At 37.8% G+C, this 27,440-nt stretch overlaps 1 protein-coding gene across 2 annotated transcripts in view; it reads left to right on the top strand.

The window, feature by feature from the left end:
* NUP153 (nucleoporin 153) overlaps positions 1–27,440 on the top strand; it is a 99,133-nt gene that overhangs the window by 21,700 nt on the left and 49,993 nt on the right. The window contains exons 2-5 of one of the 2 annotated variants that reach the window (XM_077143417.1): positions 5,170–5,395; positions 26,349–26,597; positions 26,749–26,888; positions 26,970–27,098. In XM_077143417.1, the coding sequence (XP_076999532.1) occupies positions 5,170–5,395; positions 26,349–26,597; positions 26,749–26,888; positions 26,970–27,098 (744 nt within the window). Of the gene's footprint in view, positions 1–5,166; positions 5,396–26,348; positions 26,598–26,748; positions 26,889–26,969; positions 27,099–27,440 lie in introns of both variants that reach the window. The other variant, XM_077143415.1, reaches the window with a different exon arrangement.

The raw sequence follows: 27,440 nt of genomic DNA, 5'->3' as shown, positions 1-27,440 counted from the left end.
ATCACTAGTTGCTGGTGAGGCTTGTAATTCAGAGGCTTAGAAGAACCGGACGTGCCAAAATGGCGAGGGAGGGAGAGAAAGAGACTAAGCCACCAGGCCAAGAATAAAATTATGCCACAACATGTGAAGCCATCTGGTCCTTGTTTTTTCTTTTTGCGAGTTTCTTAATGACTAATTCAATTTCTTTATTGTGATTGGTTGTTGAGGTTGTCTATTTCTTCTTGAGTCAGTGTTGATTGTTTATCCCTTTCTAGGAAGTTGTCCATTTCATCTACATTGTTGAGTTTATTAACATAAAGTTGTTCATAGTATCCTCTCATTACCTCCTTTATTTTTGTGGGATCAGTGGTTATGTCTCCTCTTCCATTTCTGATTTTATTTATTTGCATCCTCTCTGTTCTTTTTGTCAACCTTGTTAAGGGTCCATCGATCTTAATGATTTTCTCAGAAAACCACCTCCAGGTTTTGTGGATTTTCTCGATTGTTTTCATTGAGAATGAAGATTACAGTTCTGCTGTAATCTTCGTTATTTCTTTCTCTTTGCTTGCTTTGAGGTTAGTTTGCTGTTCTTTCTCTAATTCCTCAAAGTGGACAGCTAATTCATCGATTTTTGCTCATTTTTGATATAGGCATTTAGGGCAATAAATTACCCTCTTAGCACGCCTTTGCTGCATCCCATAAATTTTGGTATGTTGTGTTTTCATTTTCATTTGCCTCGAGATATTTACTGATTTCTCTTGTAATTTGAGAGTGTTGTTTAAGAGTGTGTTGTTGAACCTCCATGTATTTGTGAATTTTCTGGCCCTCTGCCTATTATTGATTTCCAGCTTCATTCCTTGATATGATCTGAGAAAGTGTTTTGTATGATTTCAATCTTTTTAAAAAATTGAGGCTTGCTTTGTGACCCAGCATATACTCTATTCTTGAGAATGATCCATGTGCACTTGAGAAAAAGTATTATTTTTTTCTCAAAATATCGTTTATCCTGGTGTTGTGGGGTGTATTATTCTATAAATGTCTGTTAAGTCTATTTCGTTTATTGTATTACTCAAATTATCCGTTTCTTTATTGATCCTCTGTCTGGATGGTCTGTCCATTGATGAGAGTGGGGAATTGAAGTCTCCATATATTATGGTAGATGTGTCTATTTCTCTTTTCAGTACTTTCCTCATGTATTTTGGAGGACTTTGGCTCAGTGCATAAATATTTATGATTGTTATGTCTTCTTGTTGAATTGTTCCTTTTATTAATACATAGTGTCCTTCTTTATCTCTTTTAACTGTTTTACATTTGAAGTATAATTTGTTGGCTATTAGTTTAACTACTCCTGCTCTTTTCTGATTGTTGTTTGCAGGAAATATCTTTTCCCAACCTTTCACTTTGAACCTGTGTTTATCCTTGGGTCTAAGATGCGTCTTCTGTAGACAGCATATAGATGGGTCCTGTTTTTTAATCCTGTCTGCCAGTCTCTGTCTTTTGATTGGGGAGTTTAATCCATCAACATTTGGTGTTATTACTGTAATGGTAGTACTTTCTTCTTCCATTTTTGCCTTTTGGATTTCATACGTCATATCTAATTCTTCCTCTTTTTACCTTTACTGATAGTCTTCATTTTTGCACTCTTCTCTATACCTCTCTCTCCTGTCTTTTCCTATCTGTCCCTAGTGCTCCCTTTAGTATTCCTTGCATAGCCGGTCTCTTGGTCACATTTTCCCTCAGTGATTTTTTTGAGTGAAAATGTTTTAACTTCACCCTCATTTTTGAAGGAGAGTTTTGCTGGATATAGAATTCTTGGTTGACAGTTTTTCTCTTTTAGTGTCTTAAATATTTCATACCACTGTCTTCTCACCTCCATGGTTTCTGCTGAGAAATCTACACATAGTCTTACTGGGCTTCCCTTGTATGTGATGGATTGCTTTTCTCTTGCTGCTTTCAAGATTCTCTTTCTCTTTGACATCTGACATTCTGATTAGTAGATGTCTTGGAGTTCGTCTATTTGGATCTATTCTATTTGGGGTACACTGCACTTCTTGGATCTGTAATTTTAAGTCTTTCATAAGAGTTGGGAAATTTTCAGTGATAATTTCCTCCATTAGTTTTTCTCCTTCTATTCCATTCTCTTCTCCTTCTGGGACACCCGTAACACGTATATTCGTTTGCTTCGTGTTGTCATTCAATTCCCTGAGTCCCTCCTCATGTTTTTCCATTCTTTTCCCAACATTTTCTTTTGTTTGTCAGATTTCAGATGTCCCTTCCTCCAGTTCACTAGTCCTATATTCTACCTCTTGAAATCTTGAAACATTGTAGTTATTCTAGACCTCTAGCTTAGGTTTTGTTTAACAGATCAGAATTTTTCAGTTCTTGTTTTCTTGTGTCTTGCCCTGCCTGTATGGTGCCTGCCCCCCCCCCCACCCCCAGGAGAGTCTGCTTGGGTATTATAGACCCCAGTCAGATTTTTCCCAGGCCAAACTGGCCTTCTTTCAGGAGGAAAGAGTCACCTGAGTCAGTTTTCCCTGTGGGTGAGACCCAGCAGGTTGAAAGACTTTGCTATGAAGCCTCTGAACTCTGTGTTTTCATATCCTGCCTGGTGTGTGGCGCTTGTCTGCTTGCGGGTCCCACCAGTATGACGTGGTGTGGTACCTTTAACTTAGCACACTCTTCCTGCTGGGGACATGTTTGAGACAGAGGAGAGGGTGTAGCAGGCTGGCTTTAATCACTTTAGTTTTCCAGACTCTGGGGTCTGAATTCTTTGAGGGAGGGATTCCACCTGATCTCGGCCCCACCCCTCTCCTGGGCATACTCTCAAACAGGCTTAATTCTGCCCATACCTGGAGCAGGTGAAGCCTGAGAAGCCCTGCAACTGTATCCGAAGAGCAGTCAAGCCCAAAACACAGCCACAAAAAAGAAAAAAAAAATTTCTTTGCAGAGCAGGACCACCATTCCTTGGGTTGCCAATCAAGACCTTACGTGGGTACATTGCTCTTAGTATCTCCAGGTCCTGTGTGCCCCCTCCTTTCCTTCAGGGCCCAGAGCCTTTCAAGTTTATGCTGTCCAATCCAAAAAACTTGTTTTTTTATTTTTATTTTTTTCCGTCAGTCCTGCCCCCACTGTGCCAGGGCAAAACCCAGCAACTTCAGGTTTTACTCAAGGTTCAGCTGAGCCGGGGGCCTATTTTTAATAGTCGGAATTTCTTAATTCCACAAATTGGAGCTTAGTTGCGCTCAGCCCCTGCTGCTAGTAAAGTCTCTTTCCTGTCCCTTCTGGGAAGTAGCCCGTGGGGGAGAGATGCCAGCTGCTGCATCTTGGGGAACTTGTGGTTCTGGATGGGCTCACAGTCAGCCCAGCTTGTCCAGGTGTATGCTGTGTGTCTGGTCACTGATATGGCCCCAACAGTTCTGTTCTGTTCCTGGTTATGTACTAGCTGCTCTGGAGGACAAACTAAATCCCACACCTCACTAAGCTGCCATCTTGGCTCCCCTGCTACAGGGGACTCTCTGTACCTTAACCTGCTTTCAAATTTATTTAAACTGTATTATATCTTGGAAGCATTTTCAAGTCTTTTGAAATAAGGAGAAGAGGGTAAATAATCACTTTTATATGTATATTATAATAATAATTCTTGTGTATAGGCGTATAATCTTTTTTTCCAAAGAAACTAAGACTGTTTAACATTAGCACCAGAGAGGGAAACAGTGAATTTGTGGTTTTCCCTAGTAAGTACACTGTTTGCTAGAAAGATTACATTTGAAGATCTGTTGAAAATTTCTCTTTGGAGAATATATGGAAAAGTAATTAGATACTTCCTAATTGTTTCCCACCCCTTTTCATGCAGTAGGGAAAATATTGTTCCACAAGTGCCTATATCAGAAATGTCTTCCACCTTTTCTGTTTAAAGGATTTTTCTAGGCCTCTTTGGCTTAGGTTTTTTCCCAAGGTAAATTTGTCTTTTCCACTTTTGATTTTAACTATTTTATAGCTGCCTGGTTATCTTTTTTCCCTTCTGTGACTAAAAATCAAACTAATAATATAATGAAGTGGTTAATGAAGGAAATGGTTGCCTAAAATTAGTTATTTCATTCTCAGTTTGTTTCTGCTAGCTTCTTTTCCTTGATAGTAATGAGATGATCATTATATATTTCTGCATTTACTGAAAATTTTTAAGTGTTTCCACATCATTGCTTTTGATCTTTTTAATAATTCTTTTCAGGTAAGTACTACTGTATGACATTCAAGCAGAAAGGTACTCAGGCTTCACCGTAGGGACTCCCAATCCCAAAGCCCTGTTTTCTCTGTTGTAGATTTATGATAATAGTTGTGTTTGTTACCTAGGGTAACTCAGTTAAACTTCATTGTTTATTTTCATTTATAGAAATGGAGCTATTAATATTAACTTCATGAAATTATTTTGAGGTTCACATTGAATAATGTGTAAAAACTGTTTTGAACAGTACCGGACATGTAGCAAAATTTCAGTAAATGTTAATAATTGTAATAGTTACTATACCAACTTAATTTTCTTTTCTCTATTTAAAATTATCACAATAAAATTAATTTCTCAGGTTTTCAAGCACTATTTGATATAGTGAATTTTCACCATCATTAAAGATGTTACATTATTTCTTGAGTTATGTTAAATTAATCATCTTATTTTTTTTGTCTTAAAAAATCTCTTATTTCTGTTTGTCTAAGTTTTGTTCTTCTGTCTTAAAGAATGTGAAATAAAGTAATTGGGAAAGCTCTTGAAGGTATTATTTATGATATTGCTTCTTTTAATATGCTGGGATCAAAGTGGTTACCTCTTATGTGAGATTTATTTATTACTTAATCTAAAGATATGTTGCTTATTTGATGGTCTGTTGGGGATTTTAAAAGTCAGAATAACATGACCCTTTAGAAGAATATTGATTCATTAATGTATACTTATGGAGAAAAGAAACAAGTAGGAATTGGATAATATCTATACAATTTGTAAAGTATTGCTGTATGTCAGCATTAACTCAAAGATGTGAATTAAATGTAAATTAAAAATATTGCATCATCTTTAAATGAATTTTAGGGAACTTTGTTAGAAAGCATGTTTTGCTTGGCATGACTTTCTTCTGTAAGTAGGTATTTATTTAAAGAGAGAAATTTCTAAAACTGCCTTATGTGTTTTTTTGCTTCCAGCAGGGCATTCTTAGCAGGGTTACAGAATCTGTTAAGAGTATTGTGCCAGGATGGCTACAGAGATATTTCAACAAGAATGAAGATGTATGCACCTGTTCAGCAGACACAAGGGAGTTACCACATTGGCAGGAAAATAGAGAAGATGACCATCTCATATATGCCAATGAGGAGAGCTCTAATATTAACGATGGGAGGATCACTCCTGAGCCAACAGTCGATAATACAGAAGGTAAATAGAATGTGGATGTTTTATTTTGAATGGTAGGCTTTCATTCTTAAATTTTTAAAATATTTTTTTATTCTGGAATATAGCATATACAAAGAAGAGAAAGAAAAAGCAATAATTTTCAAAGTACACGTCAACAAGAGGTTAGATTTTAGAATTTGTAATGGGTTACTATTCTGTTACTTCAGATTTTCCTAGTAGCTGCTCCAAAACGCTGGAGGCTAAAAGAAATATCAGTATAGTGATTCAGCAGTCATACTCATTTGTTAAATCCTGTTTTCTTTGTTATAACTCCTCCTTCTCCTTTGAGCCTTCTCTCAGTCTAAAGGGATCTTTAGGCATTCCCCGTTCTGACTTTTCCATGTTGAGAAGGGGTATTGACACTAAGGGTTAGGGGGATGTAATTAGTTGATAATCTTGGAGAGGCTGGTCCCTCTGGGTTTCAGGATTTATCTGGCCTAGGAACGCTCTGAAAATTATAGGTTCCAGAAAAGCAAACTTAGTTCATAAAACATTTTGTAGAGTCTCTGTTTGAGCCCTAGGTGTTCTTTTTTTTTTTTAATTGACCAAACATAACAACATACAAACATGAACATTCTTAACATACAAACGTTCCATACATGGTGTACAATCAAATGGCTCACAGTATCATCACATAGTAGTATATTCATCACCGTGATCATTTTTTAGGACATTTGCATCACTCCAGAAAAAGAAAACAGAAAAAACTCATATATACCATATCCCTTACTCATCCCTCTCATTGACCACTAATATTTTCATCTACCTAATATATACATATATATTTTTAACATTTGTTCCCCCATTATTTATTCATTTTTAATCCACATGTTTTACTGATCTGTCCATACTGTAGATAAAAGGAGTATCAGACACGAGGTTTTCATAATCACATAGTCAAATTGTGAAAGCTATATCGTTGTATATTCATCTTCAAGAAACATGGCTACTGGAACATAGCTCTACAGTTTCAGACACTTCCCTGTAGCCTTTCTAATACATTTTAAACTATAAAGGGAATATCTGTATAATGTGTAAGAATAACCTCCAGGATAACCTCTCGACTCTGTTTGAAATCTCAGCCACTGAAAACTTTGTTTTGTGTTATTTCTCTCTTTCCCTTTTTGGTTGAGAAAGTTATCTCAATCCCTTGATGCTGAGTCCCAGCTCATCCTAGGATTTCTGTCCCGTGTTGCTAGGGAGGCTTACACCCCTGGGAGTCATGTCCCACATAGAGAGGGGGAGGGCTGTGAGTTTGCTTGGCTGTGTTGGCTGAGAGATAGGTCACATCTGAGCAACAAAAGAGGTTCTTTTGGGGGTGACTCTTAGGACTAATTTTAAGTAGGCTAAGCCTATCCTTTGCAGGGATAAGTTTCATATGAACAAATCCCAAGATTGAGGGCTCTGACTATTGCTTTGGTTGTCCCCACTGCTTGTGAGAATATCAGGAATTCTCCAAATTGGAAAGTTAAATTTCTTGCTGTTCCCCCAAGGGAACTTTGCAAATATTTCTTTATTCACTGTTTAAATCACTCTGGAATTTATCAGGGCATCACACTGGACAAACCTACATTTCATGCCCTATTCAAGGTTCTGTGTATTTATGGTATTCAATTAACTGGTCCATATAAGTTATATTAGGAAATACACTAGTCAAAATAAAAATTTTGTACCAAATAAACATTTTTTGCTTTAGTCTCACACAGAAGTTAAAGTTTTAAAATATGAATGACCATCTGTTTTCAACACCCTGCAATATTGATATTCCTTTGTTCTTCCTCATGCAAAGACAGTTTTTATTTTGTACATTTAATCACTATCATTGTACACTCCAGGCACTCCCAGATTATACCGTCTCAGTCTTTATTGTCTATCTTTCCTTCTGGTTTCAACATATTAATTTTATATCCCACCACCTTGTTGAATTTATTAGCTCAAGTAACTTTCTTTTAGATTTCTCAGGATTTTCCAAGTATAATATCATGTCATCTGCAAATAATGACAGTTGTTCTTCCTTTCCAATATGGATGCTTTTTGTTTCTTTTTCCTGTTTGAATGCTCTGGCTTGAACTTCTAGTAAAATGTTGAATAATAGTGGTGACACAGGACATCCTTGTCTCCTTCCCGATCTTAGTGGGAAAGCTTTCAGTGTCTTTCCATTGAGTGTGATGCTGGCTGTCAGCTCTTGATTATAGGCCCTTTATCATATAGAGGAAGTTCGCTTTGATTCCTGTCTTTTGAAGAGTTTTTATCAGAAAAGGATGTTGAATTTTGTCAAATGCTTTTTCAGCATTGTTCTAGTTTGCTAGCTGCTAGAATGCAACACACCAGAGACAGGTTGGCTTTCAATAAAAAGGGATTTATTTAGTTAACATATAGTTCTTCAGAGGAAAGGCAGCTAACTTTCAACTGAGGTTCTTTCTTACACGGGAAGGCACAGGTGATCTCTGCTGGCCTTCTCTCCAGGCCTCTGGATTCCAACATCTTTCCCTGGGGTGGTTTCTTTCTGCATCTCCAAAGGCCTGGGCTGAGCTGTGAGTGCTGAGATGAAGTATGCTGAGCTTGCTTGGGCTGTGCTACGTTGAACTCTCTCGTTTAAGCACCAGCCAATTAAATTAAACATCATTCATTGCAGCAGGCACACCTCCTAGCCAAATGCAGATGTAATCAGCAACAGATGAGGTTCACATGCCATTGGCTTATGTCCATAGCAGTAGAACTGGGCACCTTCACCTAAGCAAGTTGACATCTGAATCTAACTACCACAAGCATCAATCTAGTGATCATGTGATTTTTCCCTTTTGATATGTTGTTGTGCTGTATTACATTAATTGATTTTCTAGTGTTGAACCATCTTTGCATTCCTGGTGTGAATCCCGCTTGAAATCTGTTCTAGTTTGCTAGTTGCCAGAATGTAATATGCCAGAAGTGGAATGGCTTTTATAAAGGGGAATTTAATAAGTTACAAGTTTATAGTTCGAAGGCCATGAAAATGTCCCAGTTAAAGCAAGTCTGTCTATAGAAATGTCTGATCTAAGACATCCAAGGAAAGATCCCTTGATTCAAGAAGGCCGTTGAAGTTCAGGGTTTCTCTCTGAAGTGGAAAGGCACATTGCAAACATGCCATCTGCTAGGATCCTCTCTAGGCCTCTTGCTTCATGAAGCTCCTTGGGAGTTTTCCTTCTTTAGCTGGAAAGGTTGCTGGCTTTCATCCTAACCCCTAACCTTTCATCCTTGTGTTGTGGTTCTTTCATCCTTGTGTTGTGGTTCTTTCATCCTTGTGTTGTGGTTCTGCAGCTGTCTTTTCATTCTCAAAAGGAACTCTCTCCGAAATGTCTCCTCTTTTATAGGATTCCAGTAAACTAATCAAGACCCATTTAGACTGAGTGGAGACACGTCTCCATTTAATCAAGTTTAATATCCACAATTAATTGAGTCATATCTCTGTTGAGAGCCTAATCAGGTTTCCAACCTATAGTGCTGAATAGGGATTAGAAGAAACAGTTGCTCTCAAAAAATTGATTAGGATTAAAACATGGCTTTTCTAGGGTATATAAATCCTTTCAAACCAGCGTAGTCATGGTGTGTAATTCTTTTAATGTGTTGTGGGATTCAGTTTGCTAGTATTTTGTTGAGAATTTTTGCATCTGTGTTCATTAGGGAGAGTGGCCTGTAGTTTTCCTTTCTTATAGCATCTTTACCTAGTTTTAGTATTAAAATAGTGTTAGCTTCATAAAATGAGTTATGTAGTATTCGTATTTCCTCAATTTTTGAGAAAAATTTGAGTAGAATTTTGGAATGTTTGATAAAATTCCCCTGTGAAGCAATCTGGCCCTGGGCTTTTCTTTGTAGGAAGATTTTTCTGGAATGTTTGATAGAATTCACATGTGAAGCCGTCTGGTCCTGGACTTTTCTTTTTAGGAAGCTTTTGAATGACTAATTCAATTTCTTTACTTGTGATTGGTTTGTTGAGGTCATCTATGTCTTCTTGAGTCAAAGTTGGTTGTTCATGTCTTTCCAGGAACCTGTCCATTTCATCTGAATTGTTGTATTTATTAGCGTAAAGTTGTTCATAGTATCCTGTTATTACCTCCTTTATTTCTGTGAGGTCAGTAGTTATGTCTCCTCTTCCATTTCTGATCTTATTTATTTACATCCTCTCTCTTCTTCTTTTTGTCAATCTTGCTAAGGGCCCATCAATCTTATTGATTTTCTCATAGAACCAACTTCTGGTCTTATTGATTTTCTCTATTGTTTTCATGTTTTCAATTTCATTTATTTCTGCTCTAATCTTTGTTATTTCTTTCCTTTTGCTTGCTTTGGGATTAGTTTGCTGTTCTTTCTCCAGTTCTTCCAAGTGGACAGTTAATTCCTGCATTTTTGCCTTTTCTTCTTTTCTGATATAGGCATTTAGGGCAATAAATTTCCCTCTTAGCACTGCCTTTGCTGCGTCCCATAAGTTTTGATATGTTGTGTTTTCATTTTCATTCGCCTCGAGGTATTTGCTAATTTCTCTTGCAATTTCTTCTTTGACCCACTCGTTGTTTAAGAGTGTGTTGTTGAGCCTCCATGTATTTGTGAATTTTCTGGCACTCCGCCTAATATTGATTTCCAACTTCATTCCTTTATGATCCAAGAAAGTGTTGTGTATGATTTCAATCTTTTTAAATTTGTTAAGACTTGCTTTGTGACCCAGCATATGGTCTATCTTTGAGAATGATCCATGAGCACTTGAGAAAAAGGTGTATCCTGCTGTTGTGGGGTGTAATGTCCTATAAATGTCTGTTAAGTCTAGCTCATTTATAGTAATATTCAGATTCTCTATTTCTTTATTGATCCTCTGTCTAGATGTTCTGTCCATTGATGAGAGTGGTGAATTGAAGTCTCCAACTGTTATGGTATATGAGTCTATTTCCCTTTTCAGTGTTTGCAGTGTATTCCTCATGTATTTTGGGGCATTCTGGTTCGGTGTGTAAATATTTATGATTGTTATGTCTTCTTGTTTAATTGTTCCTTTTATTAGTAGATAGTGTCCTTCTTTGTCTCTTTTAACTGTTTTACATTTGAAGTCTAATTTGTTGGATATTAGTATAGCCACTCCTGCTCTTTTCTGGTTGTTATTTGCATGAAATATCTTTTCCCAACCTTTCACTTTCAACCTATGTTTATCTTTGGGTCTAAGATGTGTTTCCTGTAGACAGCATATAGAAGGATCCTGTTTTTTAATCCATTCTGCCAGTCTGTGTCTTTTGATTGGGGAATTCAGTCCATTAACATTTAGTGTTATTACTGTTTGGATAATATTTTTCTCTACCATTTTGCCTTTTGTATTATATATATCATATCTGATTTTCCTTCTTTCTACACTCTTCTCCATACCTCTCTCTTCTGTCTTTTTGTATCTGACTCTAGTGCTCCCTTTAGTATTTCTTGCAGAGCTGGTCTCTTGGTCACAAATTCTTTCAGTGACTTTTTGTCTATAAATGTTTTAATTTCTCCCTCATTTTTGAAGGACAATTTTGCTGGATATAGGAGTCTTGGTTGGCCGTTTTTCTCTTTTAGTAATTTAAATATATCATCCCACTGTCTTCCTGCTTCCATGGTTTCTGCTGAGAAATCTACACATAGTCTTATTGGGTTTCCCTTGTATGTGATGGATTGTTTTTCTCTTGCTGCTTTCAAGATCCTTTCTTTCTCTTTGACCTCTGACATTCTAACTAGTAAGTGTCTTGGAGAACGCCTATTTGGGTCTAATCTCTTTGGGGTGCGCTGCACTTCTTGGATCTGTAATTTTAGGTCTTTCATAAGAGTTGGGAAATTTTCAGTGATAATTTCTTCCATTAGTTTTTCTCCTCCTTTTCCCTTCTCTTCTCCTTCTGGGACACCCACAACACGTATATTTGTGCGGTTCATATTGTCCTTGAGTTCCCTGATACCCTGTTCAAATTTTTCCATTCTTTTCCCAATAGTTTCTGTTTGTTTTTGGAATTCAGATGTTCCATCCTCCAAATCACTAATTCTATCTTCTGTCTCTTTAAATCTATCATTGTAGGTATCCATTGTTTTTTCCATCTTTTCGACTTTATCCTTCACTTCCATAAGCTCTGTGATTTGTTTTTTCAGTTTTCCTATTTCTTCTTTTTGTTCAGCCCATGTCTTCTTCATGTCCTCCCTCAATTTATCGATTTGGTTTTTGAAGAGGTTTTCCATTTCTGTTCGTATATTTAGCATTAGTTGTGTCAGCTCCTGTATCTCATTTGAACTATTGGTTTGTTCCTTTGACTGGGCCATATTCTCAATCTTCTGAGCATGGACCGTTATCTTCTGCTGGCGTCTGGGCATTTAGTCAGATTTCCCTGGGTGTCGGACCCAACAAGGTTGTAAGATTTTTCTGTGAAATCTCTGGGTTCTGTTTTTCTTATCCTGCCCAGTAGGTGGCGCTCGTGGCACACGTTTGTCTCACGTGTTTGGAAGGGATCCTCCCCGGTCACCGTTCTCCGCGGCCTGGGGGATTTCCGATCCAATTCTCTCCGTTGGTTCGGGGGGCCGCGCGTGGTGGGGGCGTCAGCCGCCGCGGCTTGAGGGGACCCTGTGGCTCCTTTATTAATTCCCCTATTGGTGTTTAGTTGGACCCAGTCCCTGCCACTGTCGGAAATTCCCTCCTCTCCCTGGAGGGGTGTCGGTCGCAGGTCGCAGCAGCCTGGGGAATTCGCCACCGGACCAGGAAGCCGCCCGCGGGGAAGGGGCGTTGGTCGCCGGCCGCCGTGGCTTGGGGAATTCGCCACCGGACCAGGAATCCGCCCATGGGGGAGGGGCACTGGTCTCTGGCCACCGCGGCTTGGGTAGCCCTCTGATCCGAGACTCGTAGCTGGTCCAGGAAGCCGCCCGCAAAAGAGGGGCGCCGGCCGCCGCGGCTTGGGTAGCCCTCTGATCCGAGACTCAGTAGCCGGTCCAGGAAGCCGCCCGCAAAAGAGGGGTGCCGGCCACCGCGGCTTGGAAAACGTGCCTCTCCGAGACTCTCAGCTGGCCCGGGAAGGAGGGAGGGAGGAGCTCCGGCCGCCACAGCTGCCGCTGCTCGGGGAATGGCGCGCCGCTCGGGGATCTCACCGCAGCAGAGTCTCGCAGTCAGACTAGCCAGTCCAGACTGGGGTATGCTGTGTGCCCATTCCCTCCCGTGGCCCCGGGAGCTGTTCTGCACTGTTTCTGTTCACCTAGTAGTTGCTCTGGAGGAGGAACTAAGACGCACGTACCTTACTAAGCCGCCATCTGTAGGAAGATTTTTGATGACTTGTTAAATCTTTTTACTTGTGATCATTTTGTTGAGATCTTCTGTTTCTTCCTGAGTCAGTGTAGCTTGCTTGTGTATTTCCAGGAATTTGTCTATTTCATCTATACTGTCTAGTTTGTTGGCATATAGTTGTTCATAGTATCGTCTTATAATTTCTTTTATTTCTTCAGGGTGGGTGTTAACGCACCCCTTCTCGTTTCTAATTTTGTTTATTTGTGTCCGCTCTTTTTCTTTGTTAGTCTTGTTAGTGGCCTATTGGTTTGATTTTCTCAAGGAACCAGCTTTTGGTTTTATTGATTCTTTCTATTCTTTTTTTTTTTTTTTTTTACATGGGCACCAGGAATCGAACCCGGGTCCTCTGGCATGGCAGGCGAGCATTCTTGTCTGCTGAGCCACTCTATTCTTTTTTTCTCTCATTCATTTAACTGTGCTTTAATCTTTGTTATTTCTCTTCTTCTATTTGCTTTGGGGTTGGTTTGCTGTTCTTTTCCAAGTTCCTCCAGGTAAGCAGATAAGTCCCCAATTTTTGCTCTTTCTTGTTTTTTAATGTAGACATTTAGGGCAGTAAATTTCCCTATCAGCACAGCCTTTGCTGCATCCCATAAGTTCTGATATGTTATATTCTCGTTTTCCTTCATCGCCAGATAGGTACTGATTTCACTAGCAATTTTTTCTTTGACCTGTTGGTTATTTAAGAGTGTGTTACTTAATCTCCATGTATTTGTGAAAGTTCTTGTTTTTGCTAGTTATTGATATCCAGCTTCATTTCATTTTGATCAGAGAAAGTGCTTTGAATAATTTCAGAGTTTTTCAACTTATAAAGGCCTTTTTTATGCCCTGGCGTATGATCTATCCTGAAGAATGTTCCTGAGCACTAGAGAAGAATGAGTATTCAGGTGTTTTGGAATGTAATGACCTATCTGTATGTTAGGTCTGATTCATTTATCAAGATGTTTAACATCTCTGTTCCTTGTTGATCCTCTTTCTGGCTGTTCTGTCTATAGAGGAGAGTGGTGTATTGAAGCCTCCTACCATTATTGTTGAAATATCTCTCGTTCCCTTCAGTTTCGCCATTGTTTGTCTCGTGTACTTTGGAATTTTGTGATTGGGAGCATAAACATTTATGATTGCTTTTTCTTCTTTGTGAATTGTCTCCTTTATTAACATAGAGTGTTCTTCTTTATCTGTTTTGATGTTTTTATATTTAAAGTCTGTTTTGTCCGAAATTAGTGTAGCTACTCCTGCTTTCTTTTGGTTACAACTTGTGTGGAACATATTCCATCCTATCACTTTTAATCTGTTGGTATCCTTGTATCTAAAATGAGTTTCTTGTAAGCAGCATATAGCTGAATTTTATTTCTTTTTTTATTAATTAAAAAAAATTAGCAACAGACAAAACAATCAGATATCATTCCATTCTACATATATGAATTTTATTTCTTAATCCATTCTGCCACTCTGTATCTTTTAATTGGTAAGTTTAGTCTGCCAGCATTCAAAGTTATTACTGAAAAGGCTTTTCTTGAATCTACCATCTTATTGTTTAGATTTTATTTGTCAGATCTAAATATTCTTCTCCCTCTTTCTCTTTTTATCCTTTAGCTTACCTTAGTGGTACTCTTCAATCTGTGCCCTCCTTCAGACCTCCGTCTCCTGTCTTTTTTTTTCACAAATGGCAGAAACTCCCTTTAGTATTTCTTATAGATCTGGTCTTTTGTTGACATATTCTTTAACCCTTTGTCTGTGAAAATTTTAATCTCTTCCTCAGTTTTGGAGGATGGTTTGGCTGGGTACAGAATTCTTGGCTGGGAATTCTTTCTCTTTTGGGATGTTATATCTATCATACCACTGCCTTCTTGCCTTCATAGTGCCAGCTGAGTAGTATAAACTCAGCCTTATGTGGTTTTCTTTATATGTAGTAGATTGTTTTTTTCTTGCCACTTTCAGGATTTTCTTCTTCAATATTTGACAGACTGACTAGTATGTGTCTTGGGGAAGGCCTATTTGAATTTATTCTATTTGAAGTTTGTTGGGCTTCTTTGATTTGCATATATATGTCCTTTATGAGGGTTGGGATGTTTTCCCCCATTATATTCTCAACTAACCTTCCTAGCCCTTTTCTCTTCTCCTTCTGAGACACCAGTGATTCTTAAATTTGTGTGGTTTGTTTTGTCCACCATTTCCCTGAGATTCAATTCATTTTTTTCCATCTTTCTTTCCATTTGCTGTTTGAGTATTCAAAATCAGTTGTCCTGTCCTCTAGTCCACTTATTCTTTCTTCTGTATCTTCCACCTACTGTTGTGTCTCTCTAGTATGTTTTTTTGTTTGTTTGTTTTGGTCTATAGCATCTTTAATCTCTGTGATATCTGCTGTTTTTTAATTTATTCTTGAGATTCCTCTTTATGCTCTTCTACTGTCTTCTTGAGCTTCTTTATGTCATTAGCCACCCAATTTATTTTATTTTTTTTTAATTTATGTTATTTGTTAAATGTACCAACTATCCCATTCATTTTATTTAACAGAGTTACAAAAACGTCTTTCATTAGTTGTTCCAATGTCTGTGTCTCCTCTGATGTTTTAATTTGATCATTAGGCTGGACTATATCTGTCTGCATTGTGATAGGCTTAGTGATCTGTTGTCTTCAAGGCATGTAAGTATCTTGATAGGTTTATTTTGAAGTTGATTTCTTTCAGTAGTCTAAAGCTTTGTATTTGTGGGGTGGGTGTGGAGCAGGATGCGGGATGGGGCACAACAGTGCTGTGATGTGTTGCCGTGCAGATATAGGCACAGGTTGGGGATGCTGTGTTGGTGCCTATGAGAATAGGGGGCAGGTTGTAGGGTTGTGGAAGTGCCGTGCATGAGCCAGGGTTATGGGGTACAGCTCAGGCAGACCTTGGAGCACAAGAGGAGAGTGCTCCAAGCATGGAAGACACAGAGGTAGAGCGCATTGGGAGGCGGGTGTGGAGGTTGTGTGCATCTGCAAGGGTTTCTGTGCAGGTAGGATATGGTTGGGCGTGTAGAGCATGAAGGTTGTGGGTATCAGGGTTTAGGGTAGGTGGCACAGAGATTGGAGCCCTGTTGGGGGACAGGGTGTGGGTGAGTCCTTGCACAAGGGTTGGGGTCCAGAGGGTTCTGGATGTGAATGTGAGAGAGTTTAGGGGTGGGCAGAGATCAACGGGGTTGCAGGATGTTGGGGGTGGGGTGGGTGGTATCACGTGGACAGTTCCCTGGTGTAGGTGTGCAAGTGTGGATTGTGTTGGAATAAGTTGGCATGCATGTGTAGGACGTGAGCTATGTAGCATAGATTCGCCCGTGAGCATCTGCCAGATATGGGAGTGAGGCCCTTGTACTAGGGTGGGATCATGTGGGGCAAGTGTGCACATTTATGGTGCAGGGGGTTGGGGTGCAGTGGTCAAGAAATCAGTGCACGAATGCATGGGCCCCCTGCTGGGAGGATGTGGTTGTGCAGGTGGGGGCGGTGTCTGGGGGTGTGCGTTGATCTAGGGGGCAGGGCCCTCATATGCAGCTCAGGTGCAGTGGGCTAGTGTTGCAGCTGTGTAGGCTGGGGGTGGGTGTGGCCTGCCTGTGCAAGTCAGTTCTTGCCCAGAGCTGGGGGGTGTGACTGGGGGCTGTGTGGGTGCATAGATCTGGAAGGGTCGTTAACTGTTGTACACATGCACAGAGTTCAGGTGAGGTGGGGTGGGTTTGTGTGACTGTGTGTGCTGGGGGTGGATGTATTCTGGGTAGGAAGGTAAGTACCCACAGCCTTTATGCACTGGTGAACACCTATGGAGGGTAGAGAAGGGGAGGTGGGCCTCAGGAGGGACGGGGTGTGACTGTGCTTGTGGAGGAAAGGTGGGTTGGGCTGGGGCAGGTATGCAAATGCCTGAGGTTGGGTGTGGGGCACCTACATACTGGGGCGGGGGTTGAGTGGCAGGGTTCAGGAGTGTGGGCTGTGGTGTGTGGTGTATGTTGTGGATCATGGAGCTGAAACGCGGCCTGGCTTACTTCCTAGTCCCCATCTCCCGGTCTGTGTACTCGTAAGAGCTCCAGGCCTCTGTGTGGAACTGGGTGCACCAGGCTGTCCACACCAGCCAGGATGGTTTCTGGTTCTCTGCATTTCAGTTCCTCAGCCTTTGCAGCCAGAGCCTCCCTCTGGGGTGTAAAAGACCCTCCCAGGTCTCAGTTGCCTTCCCATCTGTTCTCTAGCTGTTCCCTGGAACAGGGGTGAACTTGAACTGTCCTCTATTTCATTTCTTTTTATGGCTGATCAGTATTCCATTATATGGATATTATTTCACATTTTATTTATCCATCGATTAATTCAGTTGATAGACATTTGTGCTATTTACATCTTTTGGCTATTTCAAGTAATGCTGCTAAGAACATTGTACATACCTGTTCTAGTCCTTGTTATCGGTTCTTCTGGGTATGTACCAAAGTAGTGGGATTGTTGGGTCACAAGGCAATCTATACTTAGCTTTCTGAGGAACTACCAAACCATTTCACTATGGCTGAACCCATTTTACATTCCTACTATCAGTGGATTGGTGTTCCAATTTCTCCACATCCTGTGGAACATTTGTAGCATATTTGTTTAATAGTGGACATTCTTACAGGTGTGAAATTATATCTCATTGTGGTTTTGATTTATATTTCCTTAATGTAACTAGTGAAGATGACCATCTTTTCATGTGCTTTTTGGTCATTTTTTATTTCCTCTTTGGAAAAATGTCTGTGAATGTTCTTTGATAGGCAGCTTCAAGAACTTAATAGCATTTTTTCCCTCATTCTTAATTTAGATCTGAATCTGTTTCCTGTCCTAAACCTTTAAAAGTCCCAGACAGTTCTTTTCTGTCAATCTGCTGTGCCTCCCTCTAAGTAACACTTGCAATCACAATAGTGTGCCACTTAAAGGACCACCGATAACAGATAAGATGAATATAGATCTTACTAGATACAACGCAGAATGTCACAGCTTATGTTTACTCTGTGAAACATTACATGTAAATTTTACAGTGTGTTCTCAAAACAGTCTACAAATACATACTTGTGTAGTGTCAAACTGTGGAAAGCTTAAAGTAATTTAGATAGGAATATCTTGAATGTTTATTAAATGTTAATTTTGCAAATGCATCTTTTATGTTAATAGTCAAGTGAAGCCGGCATAGAGAGTATTGTACATCTCAAAGCAGCACAGTACAGTAAGGGCAATTAGAGAATTTGTGGCCCATTCCAAGTCTGGTTTGCAGATGTCTGCCTATGCATCTCTTTTTGTTGACTGTCTTAATGATGTGACTCATTGGATGTCTAGATTTCTGCTGTTAGCTTAGTAGAATAATCAGTGAGGAAAGCCTCATATATATCATATTAAATTTTCGGTGACCATAAGAGTTCAGACCTCTGCGGAGCCCACGGTGGCACGTTTAGTATGCGATTAGAAGAATTAGCCGTAGATTGAAGTAGCAGATTCGTTTGGGCTGATCAGTAACATGGTGATTATAGCTGTACTACTAGAAACTGGGCATGTATGGTTATGTGAGTTCATAGAGGACATGGTGTTGTTTTAGTCTTATTATCCAAGATTGTTCCCTTTCTTGGTGTGTTGTGATAAGGAGGTTTTGGTGGGTGAGGAAGCTCTGTAAGTACAAAAACAGTATATCAAACGGATTTCTTCTCTGTAGCTTCTGTATATATTTGATTTAGCTGATGTGTGCCAATAAAAGGAAAATTGTCTTGTCACTGTTATTATCTAGAATAAGGGATGATAGAATGGGAGAAGTAAAAATCACTTTTATGTTATAAAATATGACAAAATTAGAAAACTTCATTGTCCTAAGAAAGTTTCAGCACATGTATATTTAATTCTGATTTCAGAGGAATCGAGGTATTTATGTTTAAGTGCTTATCTAACCAGTGGGCATCTAAGCTCTAGCCATTATCTCTCTTAAGCATACTTGATGAGTATTTGTATATATATATTTTAAAATTTTTTAGTTTTTTTAAAATACCAAAAAACACCAAACAAACGCAAACATTCTTAACTTTTGATCATTGTGTTCTACATATATAATCAGTAATTCACAGTATCATCAAATAGTTGCGTATTCATCATTATGATCATTTCTTGGAACATTTGCATCTATTCGGAAAAAGAAATAAAAAGAAAACAAAAAATTCATACATACCATACCCCTTACCCCTCCCTTTCATTCATCACCTCCATTTCAATCTAAATTTATTTTAACATTTATTCCCCCTATTATTTATTTTTATTCCATATGTTTTATTCATCTCTTGATAAGGTAGATAAAAGGGGCATCAGACGCAAGGTTTTCACAATCATACAGTCACATTGTGAAAGCCATATCATTATATAATCATCTTCAAGAAACATGGCTACTGAAACACAGCTCTACATTTTCAGGCAGTTCCCTCCAGCCTCTCCATTACATCTTGACTATTAAATAGGCGATACCTATTTAATGCGTAAGAATAACCTCCAGAATAACCTTCTTGACTCTGTTTGGAATCTCTCAGCCATTGACACTTTATTTTGTCTCATTTCATTCTCCCCCCTTTTGGTCGAGAAGGTTTTCTCAATCCCTTGATGCTGAGACTCAGCTCGTTCTAGGGGTTTTCTCAGTCCCTTGATGCTGAGTCTCAACTCATTCTAGGATTTCTGTCCTACGTTGCCAGGAAAGTCCACACCCCTGGGAGTCATGTCCCACCATAGACAGGGGGAGGGTGGTGAGTCTGCTTGTTGTGTTGGCTGGAGAGCGAGGCCACATCTGAGCAACAAAAGAGGCTCTCTTGGGGGAAATGACTCTTAGGCCTAATTTTAAGTAGGCTTGCCCTATCCTTTGTGGAGTTAAGTTTCATATCAACAAACCCCCAAAATTGGGGGCTCAGCCTGTAGCCTTGGCCGTCCACACTGCTTGTGAGAATATCAAGAATTCAACTTGGGGAAGTTGAATTTCCCCCTTTTCTCACCATTCCCAGAAGGAGACTTTGTAAATACTTTTTTATTCACTGTTCAAATCATTCTGGGGTTTGATATTTTTTTTAAAAGTTCAATTTCTACTGGCTTTCTTAGATAGGATTTTTCATTAATAGTGATTTTTTTTTAGCTTAAGTTTTTCCACATTTAATACATTGGACTTTTTTTTTTCCCAAATGTGAAGTCCACTTGTGTCTTCACATGCTCAAAGTTCCTGAAAGACCAGTTAAATTTATTTTGACTGGAATCACACTGAACTTAAATTTAAAACCAAGCCAATATTATTCCTAACACTGTTTTCCTACCCACCTTTCCAGTCTCCTCTATATCCCTCAACAGAACTAAAATTTTTTTCCTACATCGTACCACATACTTCTTATATATATTTCTTTTCGTTCTGTTGTTTGACAGTGTAAATGGGACTTTTACATTAAGACTTTGCTGAAGCCAGTCTCAAGGATGAATGCTTTGTTGCTGAATAAGCAGTGAGCTCTGGTTGAAGGACATCACACATTTCTGCATTTATAAGGTTGCTATCCAGAGTGAGATTTCCCTTGCAGAGTGCAGTGTGAACTCTAATTGAAGGCTTTTCACACTTTATCACACCTGTAGGGTTTTTCTCCAGTATGAATTCTCAAGTGCTGAGTAAGATTTGCTCTCTGAAGGAGTCTTTTCAACATTCACTACATTTATAAGGTTTTTCTCCTCTGGGTGGTCTCTTATGCCAAATGAGTAGTGTACTTTAAGCAAAGGTTTTCCCACATCTGTGACATTGATAGGGTTTCTCTCCGGTGTGAATCTGCTGATGTCTAGTAAGTTGTGAAATAGTGATTTTTTAAAAAAAGGTTACTTCGTTACCATTCTTGGTGCACATTACTTGCTGTATGATAATACTTTGAAATGGAATAATCCAGAATTGTTTGTATTGCTTAAGCTGTTAATTTTTTTTTTAGAGTAATGAAAGTGTTAATTTTTTTAAGACAAACTGTTAGAAAGATAGCACATAGAAGAAAATTAGAGTAGTACAATCCAGTAGTAAATTAAAGAATATTAGAGTCTGTTTTGTTGGGGGGGGGTGTTATTCTGTGAATGCAAGGAATCATTCATCATTGGGGAATTATTAACATAATTTACAGTGTTAGTAGACAATTATCTTGTAATTTTCCTTTTAAATAGATAATAAGTAGGCGTTTAATAAAACTTAAAATCCATTCATTGTATTTTTGTTTGGATTTTTTCCCCCTTAATATGCTAGTTTTTCATTCCATAGACTAGAATTGTGTTTAAAGTTGAAACACTAGAAGCATTCCTATTAGAGTCAGGAACAGGATAGAAGATCATATATCACCACTTCCATAAAATAAAATAAAAATGTAGTTAGATTAGTGGATGTAGTATATATGTAAATAGTGGGAATGGGGATGCAAAGTATTGGTGCTTACAGATGATACCTGGAAAAGCCAAGAAAGTCAACAAAAATCATGTTAAGACTAAGGTAATTCTAGAAATTGATCACTGTGTTAGCATTTTCAACTATCCAGTTAGAGAATATGAAGGATGGATCCCATTTACATTGTCAAACAACAGAATGAAAAGAAATATATTTAAGAAGTGTGTGGCAATATGTAGGGGAAAAAATTTTAGTTCTGTTGAGGGATATAGAGGAGACTGGAAAGGTGGGTAGGAAGACAGTGTTAGGAATAATATTGGCTTGGTTTTAAATTTAAGTTCGGTGTGATTCCAGTCAAAATAAATTTGACTGGTCTTTTAAGAACTTTGAGTATATTTAAAATAGTTACCTGAAAGTCTTTGTCTGCGAATATCTTGGCCATCTTGAATTCATTTATTGTTAACTACTTTTTTTTTTTTTTCCGACTTTGGGATGTATTTTTCCTTTACATTGTTTATCTGGTAATTTTTACTAAATTTTTGCATTTTGAATGCATGTAAAGACATCAGATGACTTTATTATCTTCCTCTGAAGAATGTTAATTCTTATTTTACCAGGCAGTTCAGTTTCTGAACCGTTTTCCTGATCTTCTGAACTTCCTTAATTTTATGCTTTGTTAGTGCAGTTTGTGGAAAGTCAGAGATATTTCCTTAACCCCTCTAATGTGCCATAACTTAGCCTCCAAACTCTGTTCTCTTATGGTTTTTTGTAGTGGTCTAGTAAGTTTTTTTCTAGGCCATGGTCCTTACTAGCAAGAAGAAACTTTTCTAATATCTCTGCTGCATATCACAGGTTTAAGGAGGTATTAATAAGTTCTCTTAATTTTGATAGGTTTGGAACTTCATTGTCCTTAGCACTACTTTTTTCCCTAAGCATTGTTCACCCTCTAGTAATTTTTTTTTGCAGTGGTTTTTGTTTTATCTTTTTATTTGTATGGATAAATCTTAACATACAAGCGTTCCGTACATGGCTTACAATCAATGGCTCGCAGTATCGTCACATAGTTGTACATTCATCACCTTGATCATTTTTCAAAACATTTACTTCAGTCCAGAAAGAGTAATAAAAAAGGAAAAGCTCATGCATACCATATGCTTTACCCTTTCTTCTCATTGATCCCTAGTATTTCCATGTACCCAGTTTTTTTTAACTTTGTCCCCCCATTATTTGTTCATTCTCCATCCATATTTTCTTCTAGTAATTTTTTTCTTTTTTTAAGAAAACAAACAATAGACTTAGAACAATCAAAAATGGATATCTTAGCTTATCCACAGACATATTTAAATAGTAATTTTTTTGTCTTGCCTCGCTCGTATCAGCTGGTGTTTGGTAAGCCTTAGGTGGGTTTGCTCGTTATATGTTAAGTCCATCCACTCAGTGAACACTTCTGTGTAGACTTCTGGGGACCATTCTCTGTTCATTTCCTTCCTTTTCAGTGTCCTGAATTCTGATTCCTGTTGACTATGTTTTGCTTAGACTCCAGCTGTCTGTACCAGGTCTGAAATTGTTCTTAGACAGAGAGCTGGAGATTTATAGGACTCACCTTAGAAATTTTTCTGTGCTGTTTTCCATTTCTGAAAATAATTACCTCACATTTTGTCGGTTTTATAGTTTTATGCAGTAGAAGGATGAATCTAGTACCTGTTACTCTGGCTGTAAGTCTTTTTTTTTTTGCTTTTAAAAGGGGGAATTTATTAAGTTGCAAGTTTACAGTTCTAAGGCCATAAAAATGTGCAAATTAAGGCACCAACAAGAAGTTACCTTCACTCAAGAAAGGCCAATGAAGTTGAGGGTTTCTGTCTCAGCTGGGAGGGCACAAGACAGTGTCTGCTAGCTTTCTCTCCTCATTTCGTAGGCTTTTTCAATGGCTTCCCCAGGGCTCTGTCTGTCCCGTTGGCTGTGTCGGTTCTGGTGGCTCTTGTGATTCTCAGGCTTTTTCCAAAATGGCTCATTTTTTTTTTCTTTTTAATTTTTTTATTTATTAATTTAAAAAAATTAACAGCAAACAAAAACATTAACATGATCATTCTGTTCTACGTATATAATCAGTAATTCTCAATATCATCACATAGTTGCATATTCCTCATTTCTTAGAACATTTCCATCAATTCAGAAAAAGAAATAAAATGAAAACAGAAAAAAAAAGTCTGTATATATAATACCCCTCCATTAATCACTAACACTTCAAACTAAATTTATTTTAACATTTGTTCCCCCTATTATTTATTTTTATTCCATATGTTCTACTCATCTATTGACAAGATAGATAAAAGGAGCATCAGACATAAGATTTTCACAGTCACACAGTCACATTGTGAAAGCTATATCATTTTCAATCATCATCAAGAAACATGGCAACTGGAACACAGCTCCACATTTTCAGGCAATTCCCTCCAGCCTCTCCATTACATCTTGAATAACAAGGTGATATCTACTTAATGCGTAAGGATAACCTCCAGGATAACCTCTCCACTCTGTTTGGAATCTCTCAGCCATTGACCCTTTCTCATTTCACTCTTCACCTTTTTGGTCGAGAAGGTTTTCTCAATCCCTTGATGTTGAGTCTCAGCTCATTCTAGGGTTTTCTCAGTCCCTTGATGTTGAGTCTCAGCTCATTCTAGGATCTCTGTCCCATGTTGCCAGGAAGGTCCACACCCCTAGGAGTCATGTCCCACGTAGATGGGGGAGGGTGGTGAGTCTGCTTGTTGTGTTGGCTGGAGAAAGAGGCCACATCTGAGTAACAAAAGAAGCTCTCTTGGGGGTGACTCTTAGGCCTCAATTTTAAGTAGACTTGACCTATCCTTTGTGGGGTTAAGTTTCATATGAACAAACCCCAAGACTGGGGGCTCAGCCTGTAGCCTCGGCCGTCCACACTGCTTGTTGAGACTATCAAGAATTCAACTTGGGGAAGTTGAATTTCTCCCCGTTCTCACCATTTTGCAAACACTTTTTCACTCACTGATCGAATCACTCTGGGATTCATTGGGGCATCACTCTGGACAAACCAACAAAATCTCATGTCCTACCCAAGATTCCAAGTACTTATGGTGTTCAATCAAGCTATCTACATAAGTTATATTAGGAAATGCACTAGTCAGAATTTAAATTTTGTACCAAATATTTTTTGCTTTAGTCTCATACATAAGTTGAAATTTTAAAATATTAATTACCATCTATTTTCAGCACCCTGCAGTAATGACATTCCTTTGTTCTTCCTCATGCACAGAATTTTAAAAATTTGTACATTTAGTCACTATTATACACTCTAAGGCATTCCTAGATTATACCATCTCAATCTTTATCATCTGTCTTTCTGTCTAATTTCATTTATGCCCCCAGCCCTCCTCCCTTTATCATTCTTACATGCAGCTTTGTAAGTCTTTTTTGAAATCTTGTCAAATGATTCTAAAATTTTTAAAAATACACTTGAAAGTGAATACAGAAATCCTGAAAAAGAAGTATAAGGGAAAGGTGCAGGGTGGGCTAGAATAACTAACAGGCATTAAAATGTGTTCAGAAGATATAATACTTAAAACACTATGAATAGGCAGGTATATCATTTAGAGGAAGGGAAAAAAACCACTCTGTTGCTGCTTGGAATTTAGTATTTGGTAATGGCTTCTCATATCAGTGAAGAAAGGATGGCTTATTTTATGATATAAACTGGGTAACCATTAGAAAAACAATGGAACTGAGTCTTCCTTTCATTCTTACTTCATAACTGATTCCAGATGTAGTCAAGATTCAAACAGACATTAAAATATAAGCAAAGTTCCAGAAATAAAAAAGGAAGGTATGAAAACTTTTATAGTTTTGGAATAGTTAAAGTCTCTATTCAGTATAAGTGATTTTCTATATCACATAAGATTCCATCAAAAAACTCCAAAAAAAAAAAAAGGTTGGTACAGCCAACTAGGAAATAATAGTTGTGATATTGCAGAACACATCACATTGATTTTGCTGTGCCCCAAAAAAGAGATCTTATTATAGATGGGCTACATCAATGAGCATTTAACATAATAAAAAATGAATATAAGTAGAGGATGCTCACTGTCATTTAATTAAATGCAAATTAAAAATGTCATTTGACAGAAATCAGAAAAGGTTAATATACAGTGTTAGAGAGTACATTGCTATTTGGGGAATTTAAGTTGATATGAAATCTTTGGATCGCACTTTGACCCTATCTGTCATAAGCAAAAATATCATAATCAAAAAATGATCATATGCTTTGGTATCCAGTCTGACAGAGCAATTCTATATTTAATCCTTTTTCCTATTCTCGGAATACTAATGGCTGCTGAGGTTAATTTATGGGCCCAACATCTGACTTACTGAATCAGATTTTTTGTGGATGGCTCAAGAATAGTTGTATCTCTTCATGATTCTGACACATACTTAAAATTAATGCACCATAGCTTTATACAAAAGAATACTCTTAGAATTTCAAGTAAGTAGCTGTAAGTCATAAAGATTTGACTTAATGGAAACATAATTACATAAATAATTATAGTAAATCAGTATGATAGTATGATGGAATAGTTTAGTCTCTAAAAATTCTCTATATGTAGAGATAAAATTATTGGTAAGTGAAGAAAGTTACACAATAGGATATTTAATACAATTATGTGTTAAGAAAAAATGTGTATTTGTATATACATATAAATTAGTCTAGAAAGATACAAATTTAACAAGAATGGTTACTTTTTTTTTTTTTTTTTAAGTCTTCGTTTATTTTTTATATGGGCAGGCACGGGAAATTGAACCCAGATCTCTGGCATGGCAGGCAAAAACTCTGCCTGCTGAGTCATCGTGGCCCACCCAAGAATGGTTACTTCTTGAGGGACAGATATGCCTTTGGTTTTTAGACTTTCTTATATGGTTTCTGTTTTTTGTTTGTTTTAATTTTTTTGTAGTTATACCAATTCAGGAAAAACCAAGGTCCATGAACTTTGAGAAGTTGTATATTTTGACACTAAGTTAGGTAAAGTGATTTCAGTTGGTTGAAACCTTGTTTAACTAAAGAATGTTTTAAATTTGGCTTATAGGCCTTAGTGATTTGAGTGAAAGCTGTGTTTGTTGCAATAGTGTTTTTTTTTTAAGTGGATATCATTTTGTTGTGATAATATATTGCTTTTTCCAAGTTTTATATTCACAATATTATATTCAAAAACGAGTTTTGTATTTCTTTTAAGAACCCTCAACAACTAGTACTGCTTCAAATTATGCCGATGTATTAACAAGGCCTTCTCTTCATCGGAGCCATCTGAATTTCTCCATGTTGGAATCTCCTGCATTACACTGTCAGCCATCCACATCATCGGCATTCCCAATTGGCAGTTCTGGATATTCCCTAGTAAAGGAAATTAAAGATTCTACCTCTCAGCATGATGATGATAACATCTCAACTACCAGTGGTTTTTCTTCAAGAGCTTCTGATAAAGGTATTCCTGGCATTTGTAATAAATGATTTTAGTAGTAAAATTAAATTCCATGAATTTAATTTTTTTCTTAGTTGAAATTTTCATTTTCTATTCATCAAAATTAGGTTATTATAATTGGTGCTATTACTATACATACATACTTTTATTTTAGATATAGCTGTTTCAAAGAATACTTCAATCCCACCTCTGTGGTCCCCAGAGGCTGAGCGTTCTCATTCACTCTCACAGCATACTGCCACCAGCTCAAAAAAACCAGCATTCAACTTGTCTGCCTTTGGAACGCTTTCCCCCGTGAGTAGATACCTAATTGGATTTAATCAAATTTAGTCATGGTCTTTATTATTTATAATTTATCATTGTGTTTCTGTACAGTCACTTGGGACTTCTTCGTTCCTTAAAACAAGTCAACTTGGAGATTCTCCTTTTTATCCTGGCAAAACGACATATGGTGGAGCAGCAGCTGCTGTAAGACAGTCCAAATTACGAAGTACACCTTATCAGGTTGGTTTGAATAGAAGAACTCTAATGCTTTTTTTAAAAACAGGGGATGGAACATAAGTGGATATTGACACTCAAAAAATAAAGTTTTAGTTCACTTATGCTTTGGTAAAATGATAAAACTAGATTAGGAGCAATTCTTCATTTAGGAAATATGTGGACATTATACATAAAAGAATATTTTGTACGCTAGATTTGTGCATGGGTGTCTTAGGAAGTGTGATGGTTGCTTTTTATATTTTTGTATAAATTACATATAGCAAAATTCACAGTTCTTTGAATTTCAACAGTCACGTATAGTTATATAACTACTTTTGTAATTGGAGTATTGAATGAACATTTCCA

This window comes from Tamandua tetradactyla, chromosome 25 (genome assembly GCF_023851605.1).
Source record: "Tamandua tetradactyla isolate mTamTet1 chromosome 25, mTamTet1.pri, whole genome shotgun sequence".
NCBI classification, from domain to species: Eukaryota; Metazoa; Chordata; class Mammalia; order Pilosa; family Myrmecophagidae; genus Tamandua; species Tamandua tetradactyla.
This window is presented reverse-complemented; position numbering and strand designations above follow the sequence as displayed.